The sequence below is a fragment of the Hydractinia symbiolongicarpus genome, chromosome 12 (assembly GCF_029227915.1).
Source record: "Hydractinia symbiolongicarpus strain clone_291-10 chromosome 12, HSymV2.1, whole genome shotgun sequence".
Classification (NCBI taxonomy): domain Eukaryota; kingdom Metazoa; phylum Cnidaria; class Hydrozoa; order Anthoathecata; family Hydractiniidae; genus Hydractinia; species Hydractinia symbiolongicarpus.
Window position 1 is genome coordinate 7,003,901 of NC_079886.1, and position 15,680 is coordinate 7,019,580.

Sequence of the window (15,680 nt, forward strand, 5' to 3'; positions counted from 1 at the left end):
GGTTGGAACAGGCTCAGTGTTGTCTATACCCGTGAGGAAGCATGGGTGAAACTGTTCGATAAAATCATGGCATTACTTCAGTTTGATAACAAAACAACCATTAAACCTGTTATGAACATTGACAATATAGAAAAGAGGGAAATTGTGAAAACAATCAAATCACATTCTAGAGGTAGGGCTTCTTTTTCTTCTTCTTCTTCTTCTTCTTCTTCTTCTTCTTCTTCTTCTTCTTCTTCTTCTCCTTCTTCTTCTTCTTCTTCTTCTTCTTCTTCTTCTTCTTCTTCTTCTTCTTCTTCTTCTTCTTCTTCTTCTTCTTCTTCTTCTTCTTCTTCTTCTTCTTCTTCTTCTTCTTCTTCTTCTTCTTCTTCTTCTTCTTCTTCTTCTTCTTCTTCTTCTTCTTCTTCTTCTTCTTCTTCTTCTTCTTCTTCTTCTTCTTCTTCTTCTTCTTCTTCTTCTTCTTCTTCTTCTTCTTCTTCTTCTTCTTCTTCTTCTTCTTCTTCTTCTTCTTCTTCTTCTTCTTCTTCTTCATCTTAGTAGCTTTCCCGCGTAAATTAATTCATTCAGGTAAACTCTTTATAACTGTACATTTCGGACGTTCAACTATTATAGCACATGTTCAGTTTATAGCTAGCAACCCGTTCCGCTTGAGTCTCTTGAATAGAGTTTTCTCAATTGTGTATTTTTGTAACCACGGCACTCTTTTTTGAAACGTACACAAATACTGAATCAATTCTATGGCTCTGAAAAATTGATTTATTCGATATGTTTTACAAGCAAAATTGCCTTGATAAAGTATTAATTGACGATAAAAGTGTGAAAGCTATATACACGCAAAATGAAGATTCTGCTGGTTCTTAATATTATCACTTTCAGTATAGCAAAGTTACCGCTAAGGCCATTAAAGATAGGGTGTTTACTTCAAAAATCTGATAGTCTTTATAAATATGAGTTTTTACGAGCCAGCATTGCTCTGGCTAAAAATAACTTAAATCATATTGTTGAGGAATTTGGGTACAATATAGAATACGTTGTTGAAGACAGTGGATGTAATGAAATAATGGCGTCCGGAGCTGCAGGACATTTAATATACGTAAAGAAGGTTCACGTATTAATAGGACCGTCATGCAGTGTAGGCTGTGTTCCTATTGGTTATTTAGTCGCATCTAATAATAGACCAATTATATCATATAGTTGCTCAAGTGCAATATTATCAATCAAATCAAACTACCCTACCTTTGCCCGTACTCGGCCATTTGCAAGAGTACTGAATGGGGTACTGGCTTGGTATTTAAGAGAAACCATGCAAGAATTTAAGTGGAAGCACTTAGGTATAGTCTATTCGTCGTCGGATGTTTGGTCGAGTACGTTTGAGAAAATTGTTAACGTAATAAGGCGTCTTAACTCTACACAAATTGACCCCACATACTCACTTGAATCGATGAGCGATAGACGTGAAAGTATGAAAGAGTTGAAGAAGAAATCAAGAGGTATGCTAGTATAATTGACGTGCTGTAGTACCATTATTATTAAAATAGGCAAACTATAGAACCCTCTCCCTTCCACAAAGCGACTGCGTTGGTTTGCGAGCTAAAAAATGGCTTCAATACAAGTTAATTTTGAATAAGGCATGAAGTCATTGGGGACATTTCGTTTAATCAACGTTAAAAAGACGTCGTCAGTGACGTTGACCGTCACTGACGACGTCACATTAACGTTGAATAAACAGAAAGTGCTGCTGGGTTCAGCTTCCAGCGACAAGCGACGAAACAGTTATCATATCGGTACAGCAACAAAGAAAGATCTCTTCCTGCCTCGAAAATATAAAGCATAATATAAAATCAGCTAAACATTTTTGAGAGTGGAGGGCACGTTCTTAGCACAGCAAGCAGGGGCGAATTTAATGTCAAGCTGAATAAAGCCAAGGCAGTTCCTGCTTTTCTATATAGATACTAATAAGCACATATTAAGATCTGTAATTCACTATTGAAATAAAATTAATTTTTTATTCACTATAAATCTTTAATTAACTTTTATCAATTACACTATACATAAGGGGAGGTTCGCACTTGCATAGTTAAAGCATAATTTAAAGCAAGGTTACTAGTGTGGGTGCTGTTAAAACTTAACACAATTTAAGAAAAGTAATTTGCCTGTAACGATACACTAAGAAGCGAGGTGCAGCAAGGTGTTTTTTCTCAATGATTTTTTTTTTAATTATGTTTCATTTTAAGAAAAACAAGAAAATATAATATCGTGTCCTCGTCCTTTTAAAACAAATTCGCAAACTGAACTTTAATGTGTTTTCCAGCCATCCTTTGACACTAGTTATCGAAGTCTCCCATTCAGGCAAAACCTTATTTTGCTTTTACAGTGAAACGAAATTTAACCTTCCCCTCAAAAAAATAAAATTGTTTTCAATGGCATGTTTTATCTAATTTATTTACATCCACCATCTGGATGGATCCAAAAAAGTGCCATATTCATGCGTAAGAAGTTTCTAGAAAGTCAGGTTGCGATGACATAAGAAGTAAAAACTCTTAGGGTAAATAATTAATATCACTGTTTTATTTCAAAAATGGTAAACTTTTAAAAACTGATTTACACCACTTAGACAATGACTGCTTCAGTAAAACTAATACCTCATAGAAAAATTCAAAGAGCGGATTGGTGTGATTTAACCCTATTTGGTCCAGGGTTTTTTGAACATACTATGACCGGAGGGGGGGATGCGGACTCCGCCCCCTCCCCCGGACCGAATAGGGTTAAGATAAAACAGTAGAAACTTAAATGAAAGAAATAGCAGAGCTTGGGATAAGGTTAGGATTATACAAATCACATTGTACAATCTAAGCATATTTGAGTAAGAATCCTTTTATCTCATTGGTGTGCTGCATGTGGTCTATATAGATGTAGAAAAATGCATAGCAGATCTTGTATTTTAAATTTTTATAGATAAGATGTATATACAATAGAAAAGGAATCACAATTTTGGAAGCTGCCATTGGAACGCTGTTGTTTAATTTTGTTCGGGAATTATTTTAATATGTTTTTTAGAGAATTATCAATTCACCATAAGCAGTATTTAAATAAGAAATATAACGACGTCATAAGAAAATTGCTGATGTCAGCACTATTTAAATATTAATAATTTTCATTTATATTACTTGTTCCTATCCAATCAAAGAACCATTTCAAGAGTTTTTTTTAAGGGTCATTTGATGGCACAAAAGTAACGCAAAAATAGGGCGAAAAATAAAAGAAATTTTGGATTTAAAGGAAAAAGAATACACTGTTTATTTCTCCCTGCGACAAATCGGAATTTGCTCGTCTACACTTGGCTATCAAATGCGCCATAGAGTTCGTTATCGTTTAAAGTTGTCTTCATAGTTGAAAAGTTTATTGTAGAAACTTGCTTTTTATGTTGTGTTGCATCTTTTTAGTTATCCTTTTCGTCTGTTATCAAATCGATGTTGCTGAAATGTTGTCATACGCGCACGAGTTGGGAATGTATAATGGAGAATATGCATTTATCACAATCGACTTCCATATTAAAGATAAATGGAAGTTAGAGCCATGGTTCAAAACAGACGAAATATTCCCGGGAATACTCAATGTGGGTGTGATGAACGGAAGGGGGGCACTTGGACCTGGTAAATTTGCAGAATACTGGAGAAACTTGAGTATCATAGCTAAGGAAGAGTATAGCTATGACATGGCTAATGAAACGGTGAGAGACTAAATAGCATTCGTTTGTCTGCAAATGTGTTTGAACAAAAGGACAAACCTTAAAAATTTCTCTTACATTTGATCATGTCTTTTGGGGGCTTTACAAAATTCTGATAAGCACGTACATGTGCGGGGCGACAGACAAAGGAAGAATAGGTGAGGGAAAGTGATTAATTACCTAAACTTGCAATTTTGTAAAAATAAAAGACTTCTTTTTCCATCTATTATCTTCTCTTTAAAAAACAAGTTTCACTAACAGTCAGTGTGCTAATTATGTTTTCTGTTCTTTTGTCCGGCATTGTTCTCAACGCGAAATCAAAATATTTACGTTAAACCGTACCCGTCATTAGGTTCGATGTTAAAATTGCCCACGTTTACTTAGGACTGGTGTAGTAAGGAAAAGGATCGCACGCAAGGCTAGCCATATAGTAAGTTATTCTACATAACATAACTACAAATTGATTTTTTGTTGTTTTTCTGTAGTATTACGAAGGAGCTGGTTATATTTATGATGCAGTTAAAGGTTATTTACTGGCATTACACAAAACCCTAACCATCACGTATGAAAGAGAAGTTTCAAATTATATCAAAAACAACAAAATTGACAAATTCTTAGAATTGAACAATTTGACTATAGATCAGTTGAGATATATAAATAAAAACTTGACTTTTAATGAAAAACTTGATTGGTTGTTTCCAAGCGACTGGGAACTGTCGACTCTCACCTTTCCCTTTGTACCGTATGGTGACATTAAGAGAAATTTAAGCACCGAAGATATCCTTAATGATGGAATATCAATCATGAAGAATGTGTTTAACTCCAACTTTCAAGGTGCGATAATTTTTTTGTACTTTTTCACTTTATACCTTGCTGTATACCTGGAGAAAAATGTTTGCAATAGAAATCCAACTCACAAAATAGATTTTTTTCCAAAAAGTCCATTTACACTGGTTGTCAAGCTCCATAAAGAACTTAATATTCGTAAAAACCAGCAAATATAAGAAAATGATTGCATCCACAGTTGTCATTACAGCTGGACAGATAAAATCTATCTGTAAAATCTGTCAAAGTTACTGTCTGGTAAATTATCTTAACATGCAGCAACATCTCATGACTTTGGAACCAACCTTACATTACAATCAAAAAAGCAATCAGAAAAGCAATAAGACAAAGCAAATTTATGTCTACTCGCTGAACTCAACATTGTAAGATGGTACAAATAAAAGTTAACCTGAAGTAGATCAAAATTATTTTGAAATGTTGGAAGAAGTTTTGATGAAACGAAGTAATAATAATAAAGATCAAAAAACAATAAAGATTACAACAATCATTATTGTTTTTTGATCTTTATTATTGACCGAAAATATCTAATTTTTATTAAAACAAAGTATTTTTACTCCCGTATAAAGATCAAATTGAGATCCCTAAAAAAATTAGATACAACATAAAAACCAGGAAAATACAAACGTTTAATGTTGACCTCCGCGAATAAACAGGTCAATTTTTTATACCAGAGTTTAAAAAAGTCATGTAGGAATTTGTATGTGTTTTAAAACAACTTAAGTGGTTCATAGCTCTAGGTGGCGGGTGTTGTATTTAACAGTTTTACAAAGGTATGAAGGGTTAAAATTTTTTTTTTTTTTAACTATTAAGTTTGGCAATTTGAACATTTTACATCAATTCAATATTTACTTACAATTACAATGAGCCAAACTTTGAAGACATATATCTCGAGAGCTAAAAATGATTTTGAAAACAATAAAAAGACTCTCGGATGATTTTCAAAGGTATTTTATATGGGCTTAACTGATTTTCCGCTACAGGTAAGCTTTAAGATAGAAGTGTCCAGCTGCAGTTAAGTCTTTGTCAATACCTAAGTAAGTTTAAATTTAAATATTAATTAAGAGAAGTGAAATACAGCAATGGATAATGGTAGCATTACTTTGACAGAATTGCTCACGATCTCTACTGCCTTTGCATCAAAGTATACCAATCTCAAACTGACTCAAGATAAACATTTGGAGATCTTAGTAAACATTATTTATATTTAGGAATGTCTGGTGATGTTCATATTAATGCTAATGGTGATAGATACCCTATCCTTATCCTTGATAATTTGCAAAGAAAATCTCAAGACTTTGAATTTGTAAGAATAGTGGAGTATGATGGTTATCATAAGAAGACTCGCATTATGGGTTTGAATTCAATTGTATGGCCTGGTGGTGGCAGTGTGGTACCAAGATCGGTACCAGATTGTGGATTTAGGGGAGAACTTTGTATACGTGAGTCTATTTGCGCCTTGTCATATATCATGTTTTAGTAAATAAAGGATTCGTGCTGCGATATCAGCCTTGTTATTTAGCTGATCCACAAGAGACGGATGTCACATTAATAATAGCTGCAGTTGCTTCTCCGTTTGCTGTTGTCCTTCTGTTATTCTTTATTTACAGGGCGTATAGGTAATTTTTTCATTGTATTTTCCATTTTAAAAAAACATATGGTTTGTTTATGTTTCCTTTATTTGTTTCTTTTCATAATTAATTTCATAATTAACCAACCTTAATTTCATAATATTCATAATTAATTTCGTTTCAGGAACAACCGTTACGAAAACGACCTTATGAATCAAGACATTATTTTCAAATTCGATGAACTCGAAATTCCAGAATTAAAATTGTTAAGGATGAAAAAAGCGAAACAAGAAAAAATGGCAAAACGGGACGAAGGGAAGGAAACTCCTTCAGTGGCCGGATCAGACATCTCAAGGACGAGTGAGAAAAATGCGATGCTGCTTTCACCAAATCACCTCCCTGTGCTGGCAAAAAAGAAAAAAAGAGCGAGCACATCCATGGTAAGAAAATTTACGCACAGCCTTGACAATAAGACAGTGTTGACAAGAAAAACGATCTAGACAAGAAAGACGACTTCATTAAACCTTATTATCTGACGGATATAAAAAATCTGTTAGTATGAGAAAATACTTGGAAAGCCATTATTAAAATGGTACCAATAAACGTAAACAATAAAAAGGACTTTCATAGCTCATAAGAAAATATAAAAATCGCTCACCTAAAAGCATCATTTTTTTCAATGCACATAAAATTCACAGTACATCATTCAGAAGAATACAACATTGACACGAAAGACGACATTACACGAAATACAACATTGACATAAAAGACGACATTGACACGAAAGACGACATTGACACGAAAGACGACATTGACACGAAAGACGACATTGACACGAAAGATGACATTGACACGAAAGACGACATTGACACGAAAGATGACATTGACACGAAAGATGACATTTACACGAAATACCAAATACGACATTGAAATAAACGACAACATTGAAATTAAACTAGAATTGAAATGAAGAAGAAATTGACATTGACATTAATATAAGCGAATACAACAATATGCAATTATTTATCTTAGCCAAATCTACTTGAAAATGTTGGAAAAATTAATCATGTGACGGGATCACGTGTTTTCTTCGGCATGCTAAAGGTCAGTGCATATTTTCTTCAGTCTGAACATTTCCATGTTTTGGACGCTTTTTGTAAAACTATACAGTTTACCCCTAATTAATATGGCGAAAATTCATTTGTTTTGTCTGTCACCTTCGATAAAGTAGCCCAAGATACCTAAATTCTTTCACACAAGGAAGTTTATGATGTTTAATACCTCATCTTGGGAAGCAAAATGCATTGGTATAAAAACTGCCAAATAATTTACCTGTGCAGTTAGCCTATATTGTTTCCATTAATTTTGCGTGTAGTGGTTTCCTTAAGGAATTCGTAATACTCGCAGAATTATACTATTTAAAACAACTGATTGAAGAAGGCAATTTTAGGCGGCAAACTTATCAAGTTTTCTTCACGTCTTAAATTGTGTTTAGGATGAAGCAGTTTTCGTCAAACAAATTCCAAAGACTATTGTTATCGTTAACCGTGAGATCCTTATTGAATTGAAACAGGTGAGGATTTCAAAATATTTTTCAAAAAAATACTTGCACAAGAATAATTATCTCCGCTAGTAACATGAGAGGAAGTACTTTTTTGTATTTAGCGTCTTTTGTCTAAACCTTTCTCGAATTTCTTTTAATTAGATTCGTGATCTTCGTCATCCGAACTTAAATCCATACAGCGGTGTGTGTCCTGGTTCACCATATGTGTTGCTAGCGTCGCCCGTCTGTAAAAAAGGTTCCTTAATTGTAAGTCACCTTCTTTACCTGATAAATGTACCGTGTCTGAAAAAGGCCTTGTATCATTCTCTGCACTCTTTTTGCTAAACAATTCAGAATTTGAGAACTAAAGCAGAGAAAATGTTCAACTGAAAGAAAAAATAATAATCAATGTAAGTGTTACAGTTTTCATTGTCCTTTTGTTACTGCTTTTAGGCTTGAAAATTTAAATTATGTTAAAGTGACTAATTTTTTGCAAACGTTTTCCTCTGTAGATTTTTTTGTCGACTGTTGTTTTTTTACCAATAAAAATGGTACAAGGAAATTTTTTAGTTAAAGCAATTATCGCTTTGTATATTTTAGCCAAAACGTAAACAAAACAGCCTTTAATTAATGTACTGATTACTCGTCATAACCATGATTCTTGTCAACTCTGAAACTTCTTATCTGAGATAAAGGTTAAACCAGGGATGTTTAAACCTCCTTGATCAAGCTTAGGGAAAGCAGTTACAATACACATTTGGCCTTTTCTTTCTAAATGAAGTTATTTATATTTCTAAGCGACTAAATATTCGATGAGCGGTAGTAAATATTTCTTAGGGAAAATATCATGGCGTGTTGTCACGATGATGTCATGGCAACTTGTGTTCTTCTGATACACAATCTTTTTTAAAATCAATAAATAAATTAAAAATTGATTCTAAAAGCGCATTTTCATTTGACTGCATTTTCCGCTAAAGTACAAAAAGTTTTTGAGCTTTTAATTAGCGCATGCACAATTTAATAAAATTGTGCTAAGGAGCAGCTCTTGAGCTGGGCGACAAAGTTGAATTCAATCAACTTTTGGAGACGTTGTTTTTCTCTCTAGCAGCAAAGAGCCAATGATATTTGAGTTGTTCTGACCTTTTACATCATTTCGCCAATCTTCAGCAAGAATTTAAAATAAAAAACGTTAATTAAAATAAGTCAAGACTGCAAGCAATGAGGACATTGATTACATGCAAAGAAGGTGAATCTAGAATCACGCAAGATGAACAAAAAATATACAGAACGACATGTTTAAATGCTTTAAGAATTATTCTTCTGCTCAAGCAGGATGAGATTATCTTGCAAAAGTTAACTTTAGCCGTTAATTTTATTACATATGTTTGATCTAAATATAGTACTACAAACCATAACGCAACAAACCTTCTCCAATGGAGATTCACTAAAGATTCTTTTAAAGATATTTTTTCTTACTAAATTTTATAAGCAATGCATTGCCTGCATGTAAGTTACATGGAGATGGCGCAATATGGGTAAAATATAATCCAGTTGGATGATATTGAAATTGCAGTAAAAGCTTCGAATTGAGAACAAGCATGGTAAATCCAATGTGAACTGTTAGATCGTTATTTGGTTTTGTGTAACGTGAACTTTTCTGTGTATTTTTCTCTTTCTTACTCCAAAATATATATAACTTCGAATATAAAAGAATTATATATACGTAAAATATACGTCTTTTTTTCTTTTCCAACAAAATTTGTGAAATTTTTGCTGTTGTCTTGTACTCTTGTTGCTGTGTTTACAAATTAGCTACTATTTTGGAGAGCAATTTTATTACGAGGAGAACTGGACGTCTATATTAATACAGAAGTAAATTGATTACATTTTATTCTATCAAAGGATATTTCGTCCTGTAACTCAAGACATTGTCAACGTCAATAAAACATCTCGTGTTTATTTTTGCTGTAAAGTTATATGCCTGAATTAATATATTTAATACAAAAGTATTTCTGTTTTGAAGGATATCCTGCTAAATGAAGATATTCAACTTAACTGGATATTTCGGCATGCATTTATGTTGGACATCGCGAATGTAAGTACTCTGTGCTCACCTCTTATACGATGGCAAAAGACACACTAACCTGAATGTCCAAGTCCAATAATTTCAAAATTGTTTTTAATTTTTCCTACACAGGGTTTAGCAGCGATTCACGACAGTCCTATAAAAGTTCATGGACATCTGACGTCAAAGAATGTGTTGATTGATAACAGATGGAACTGCACCATATCAGACTATGGGTTATTTAAGTTTAAAGAACAACATAATTACAAAGTATTAGATATAGATGACGAAGAGAAATACGAAGGTTTTAATTTATTGTGTGCCTTACTCTTTGGCTGATTGTGATTTCTCTCAAGAAGAATAGTTGCAGGACTGCTGTGAGATTACAGTGGGGGTTCTTGTAGAAACCTAAATTAACGCAGCAGAGTTTCGTTTGATATTACTAATATTCTTTTGATTTTCTGCCATAACAGTGATGCACGAGATTTTTCTATTTTACTGCTAGGCTGATATGCACCATTCTAATCTTTTATATATTTACTTCTTTTCTTAGCTTTGCTTTGGACAGCACCAGAAAATATCAACTATCAGAAACCTAAAATGTCAAAGGAGGGCGATGTGTACAGTTTTGGAATCATCATGTCGGAAATTATCAACCGATTGCCTCCTTTCTCCACGTACGCACAGTACAAAACAAGGGGTGAGTCTGCTTTGATAAAGATGAATTGTCACTCTCCAGATGTATAACTTTATTTTTCGTCACCCAAACAGAAGTGAAGGATCCTTACATTGTTTTTACCCTTTTATATCTATCTAAGCGTATTTCCATTTTTTTTGCTATATTTGTTTGCCAATTTGCTATACCTATAATCGAAAGATGTTTCCTTTTTTTTTCAAAAATATATATAGTCATTTTTTCAAAAATGATGTCTTCTGATAAAAAATTATTTCCTTAATACGTTGTCAAGTTTTTATAGCGATTAAGTGACATTTCCCAGGTAGTTTATTAGTGTATTTCGATCAGTCGAGGGTACCGATGTCCCTATAACGAATACTTGAAGAAACTAAGAAATCATATTACTCATGCCAACTATCTTCAGGGACACACAGTTAGTAAAGTGTGAGCGAAGATGGTGGTGCTTAAGCATTTTAAAGGGTATTTGCAATTAGGAAAGCCAGTGATTGATAGGTTAACCTTGCAATTTTAAATACAGCAGATTCAGTGAAAATAAATGGTAATACTGCTTGTGAAATATTGAACACATGAGATAATTTCTATGATTTTAAATAATTTAATTAATTTTCTATGGTAATAATAACTCAAGGAAGTTCACGTGCACACGTAAATAGATCTTCTTGATTTTCTTTAGATTACGTACATTTTGTAAACAGAAGATGCATTCCACCATTCCGACCGCATGTGAGATTGCAATCAGGTTTAGACGGTCGTACAATAGATTTGATGAGATTGTGTTGGGATGAATTTCCTGGCAATCGTCCAAGTATACATGATGTGAAATCAACACTAAAAAGCATATGTAAAGACAAGTAAGAAACTGCTTGTATTGATTTGTTTTTAAAAAGTAGTAAGAGAAAAATCCTATATTGATTGTACCTATATGTCAACAAACAAAATGCTACAGAACACTATTAATTTTAGTTCTATGTGAAGGAAACATCAAGAATGATTTCATGATTTCCAAGCTGCGTGATGTATGATTAAAAAAATAACAATCCTGGGTTGAAGAGGTTTTTAGTTTGTTTAGGAGTCTCCATGGTGTTTTTTAAATCTTCTGACTGTCACTATCTGACACTATCCATTGTTAAAAGCCAAGGAAGGAAATATGTGAGCAAAAATAGAGCCTTGGATTCTTCTATCCCCTTTTGCATAGATATTCGTTACTTTAAAAAACTGTATAAAATGGTTATCCTGTGGAGGCAAAATCGAATCATAGCAAATATCGTCTACAAGAAACACCTTTCTGCAACGGCCGCTTCTTCCAGGAAGGAATGAAACCACAGTTTAACTGTCAGAACAAATACTTTTCACTGCACCAGAAATCTTAACAGCAAGACTCAGACACAAATCATGGTGAAATTCACTTTTATCAGTGATGCGATATCGTTCATGACTGAGAAAAATGCTTGTATGTCGAACAACGGGCAAAGTTACGCTGCATGTTATACCTATTCTTCTAATTAGGTCGGCAGGTTTGAGTTTGATGGACAACATTTTATACCCATTCTTCCATTTAGGTCGGCAGGTTTGAGTTTGATGGACAACATGATTGACATGATGGAAAAATATGCGCAGGGATTAGAAAATAGTCTGCGCGAAGTTCAACGGGAGAAAGAAATGGAGAAAGAAAAAGTGGAAAAATTAATGTACAGTTCATTGCCACCGTAAGTGGAGTTACCTTTCTAGCAATTTCCACGACCTTACCTGTATATGAATACAATGAAAACGACAAAGGATAAAAATATATTAAAACATCCAAAAGTTGGACAAAGATGGTTCTTACCTAAAGCCTTAACTTCATCATTTGTTTTGTATACTAGGACATTAAAGGATTTTTCTCTAACCTGATGCTTTTTTTTATTTTTGATATCTTTTTTTAGTGTTGTTGCATCAGAACTTCGTAAAGGAGAAACAACTGTTGCTCAGAAATTTAAAACAGCATCAGTAATGTTGCTAAAAGTGGATGATTTTTCAAGTTTTGTTGAAACTTTAAATCCTCAACAGGTACATTTCCGAATATAAATCCCGATGAATCATTATGGCTCGTAAAATAAAAAAAGAAAATTATGACTGCAATTTTACAAAAAATTAAAAAATACATGTATAATTACTTAGCTAATTATTATACGTTTGAAACAATAGGTTGTTGATCTTCTTAATGATGTCCACAGGTGCATCAATGAGCAATTGACAGATGACAGAATACATCAGGTAAGCATATCTCTTCAGCATATTTTACAGTAAAAAAAATTTGGTTTACATTTTTCGAAGAAGAAAATTATGCTACTTATAGGCCATGTCCTTGTACGAACATCAGAGAACGGTTAACTTGTAACTGGCAAAAAACATGTTTTTAACTGTTTAAATTATTTTTTTAAACAAATTAGCCTTGAAGGTATTGTGCTTTTGACAGACGGCATTTTTGAAAAAAAGTAATTCGTCCGTTCTCTCTTTAGCTTCCTGGACTTCGAGACCGCCACGCGTTTGTTTGTGGCATACCTGAGCCTGTTAGCAAAAAACATGCTTATTATATCGCCAAGATTGCTTTGAAAATAATGGGAAGTCTAACTAACTTTCGATTCCGTCATATTAATGACGAACTCATGAGGTTCAAAATAGTCCTTCACACAGGTAGAGAAATATGTTATCTTGAAAGTTTTGACCAATTTATGGACAATGCATGTCTTTTTTTGGCTACATTTGACTATAATACATGTGCTGCATTTTGTCGCTGTACGAAACGTAGGATCTACCTATCAAAAATCCACATATAGCTATCATCTCAAAACATTTCTGTAGACGCCTTAGTAACCAGTTTCAATAAGACTCCCTGTAATTTAAACAAATTATTTTCATTTTGTGTGTTTTATGGCAAAAATTTAACGGTTGTTTTCCGTTGGACAGTTCATAACCGTAGCTACCAGCGTTTGGATACAAGAGGACAACCTTTTACGGGATTTTAATTGGTTGTTGAAAAGATGTCCCCTGCAAGCGATTTGGACAGTGACTCGACAAAACTTCGAGAGCTGCGAAAATGCAAGCGGTGCTATCAGGAAATTATTGTGCTCAGTTACCAAACTCAGAAAACTAAGGCTAAGATGTTTCTAAGAAGAGGGCTAAACAAAACCAAGGGCACGTATAAGTATAGGTTCCCTTTACCGCCTTCGGTTTTGGCATTGTACACATAAAATATTTGAAACTTATTGATCTAACTACTGCCAAACAAACTTTCTAGAGTGCAGATAAGTGTATGGTTTTTACCGTATGTTTTAATGCAGAAATCTAAAAAAACAATAAATGAATAAGTGAAGTGTTTTTAACAAGGATATTCCAACACACAAACTTTTTTATCTTTTTATTTTAGGAACATTTGTTGCAGGTCTGGTGGGAATGAATGTTCCTGTTTATACATTATTTGGACGTGCTATTGAATACGCAGAGTTCGTACTTGAAGCAGCACCTTTCCTTCGAATTGTTGTGACCAATGAATGCAAAGAGTTTTTAGACTTACTGAAAGTTGCAATCTTTGAGGGACCTGTTCCAATGATGGTTAAAGTAAGTGTGATTTTGTGATATTATGCAGTCCTTCCTGCAATTATTCTGACTATCTGAAATGTAAATCTGCCAGTTTGATAACATGTGCTTTGGATTGTCGTATTATTGATAATGTCCGCTTTTTTTGATAGTACTTGTAGGGGCTAAGTATAATAATATAACGAGAAGGAATCTTTTATAATATATAGCATGACTTAACTGAATAGTGAACCCACGATCTTCCGAATTGACTACCACAAGGTCTCTTATAAATAATGGGAAGTTATAACACCCTTGGATATTCCATCTTAACGGTTCTTCTCCTCCAACGGTAATTAAGTTACATTAGCCGCTAGAGATACGCATAGCATTGCTCCAACTTGCTGGCACACAATTGGCGGTCAATAGGTGCTGACAACACTACATTTAAATTGCGCCGGAATGAAGTCTCGAGCCTACAACTCTATGATGGAAAATTGACAGCGCTATCACTACACCATCTACCCTTATAGCTTTTTAGGCACCAAAAACACATTAACACGACAATTATCTAGCTTAAGAGCACTTTGATTAATCTAATGCTAGCTACCTCCGCTTTGGCGTTTTAACACTGACCTTCTACTTCATCAAGTAAAAAGAACAAAAGTAAAAAGTTACAATGCCAGTAATTACTTTTCGTCCGACTTTTCTGTTTTCTGATTTTCTTTAATCTTTTTAGAATGTGGGTGTTTTGGAAGTAAATTACTTGACTGGCATGAAAGGCGTAACCGCCCAACTACGTAATCCCAATATTAAAAGAAAAGACAATTATCTTGGGTATCAGAAGTCCTCTGAAGCCTAATTTTTTCCTTATTGTCTACGTAAACCCAATATCAAAAGAAAAGACAATTATCTTGGGTACCAGAAATCTTCTGAAGCCTAATTTTTCCCTGTTTGTAGTATAGAAAGAAAATGGTTTGTATATAAAGAATGCATTTATTTATGAATTACAATAACTTTAACATGTAATTTTATTTGAAAGAATTATAAGAAAGAAATAGACAAAAGTCTTTCTGGTGCAAGAGATAACCACTTGAATAACTTTTGAATGACCTAAGCTATATGCTGAAGAAATTCGACAGGAACAAAGTCAAATATAAAAAAATTATTTTGGGAGATAAAAAATTTGCCGACATCGGCAAATGGCAATGGTGCAAACATTTTTCTTTTGCTGCCAACTTTTATAAGATGACTGGATTAGTTTGCACGTAAATTGATTTTTTCGCTTGTTTTTAGGAGGATTTTAGTCTTTCTATATGATTTTTAAGATTTTGATCTTTTTACAAGGCATTTTTTGCATGATTTTGAAGTGCCACTTCCAATTCTTCCTTGATGTTCTCTAACAAATTATCTCTAACAAATTACCAATGATTTCATCTGTAGTTCCAGGTGAATTTTTTTATTGTCTCATTTTCCTTTTGTACTTCATCTAATAAATGTTTTTTCACAAATCGACTTTTGTGTTGTTGGAAATGTAAGAAGCTTGATTGAATCTAGATTTTGAGACACATCAGTCCAAGCAGTATCAGTTTCGTTACTTCCTTGCTTCAACTGATCTGGCTTTACAAGTAAAATTCAACGGGTATGTAAGAATAACAATAAAAGCAAATGTGTTCTAGTAG

The 15,680-nt window shown here is 33.6% G+C and overlaps 1 protein-coding gene across 1 annotated transcript; it reads left to right on the plus strand.

Moving 5' to 3' along the window:
• Nucleotides 1–820: 820 nt before the first annotated feature.
• On the plus strand, nucleotides 821–15,080 carry LOC130622253 (retinal guanylyl cyclase 2-like). The gene is made up of 19 exons (XM_057437695.1): nucleotides 821–1,487; nucleotides 3,441–3,727; nucleotides 4,210–4,558; nucleotides 5,779–6,009; nucleotides 6,090–6,186; nucleotides 6,323–6,578; nucleotides 7,171–7,242; nucleotides 7,634–7,711; nucleotides 7,844–7,948; nucleotides 9,705–9,776; nucleotides 9,879–10,050; nucleotides 10,300–10,446; nucleotides 11,117–11,294; nucleotides 12,003–12,149; nucleotides 12,366–12,489; nucleotides 12,628–12,696; nucleotides 12,942–13,116; nucleotides 13,850–14,040; nucleotides 14,738–15,080. Exons 1-19 carry the CDS (start codon nucleotides 836–838, stop codon nucleotides 14,858–14,860), a joined length of 3,525 nt encoding a protein of 1,174 aa, XP_057293678.1. The 5' UTR covers nucleotides 821–835; the 3' UTR covers nucleotides 14,861–15,080.
• Nucleotides 15,081–15,680: the final 600 nt, after the last annotated feature.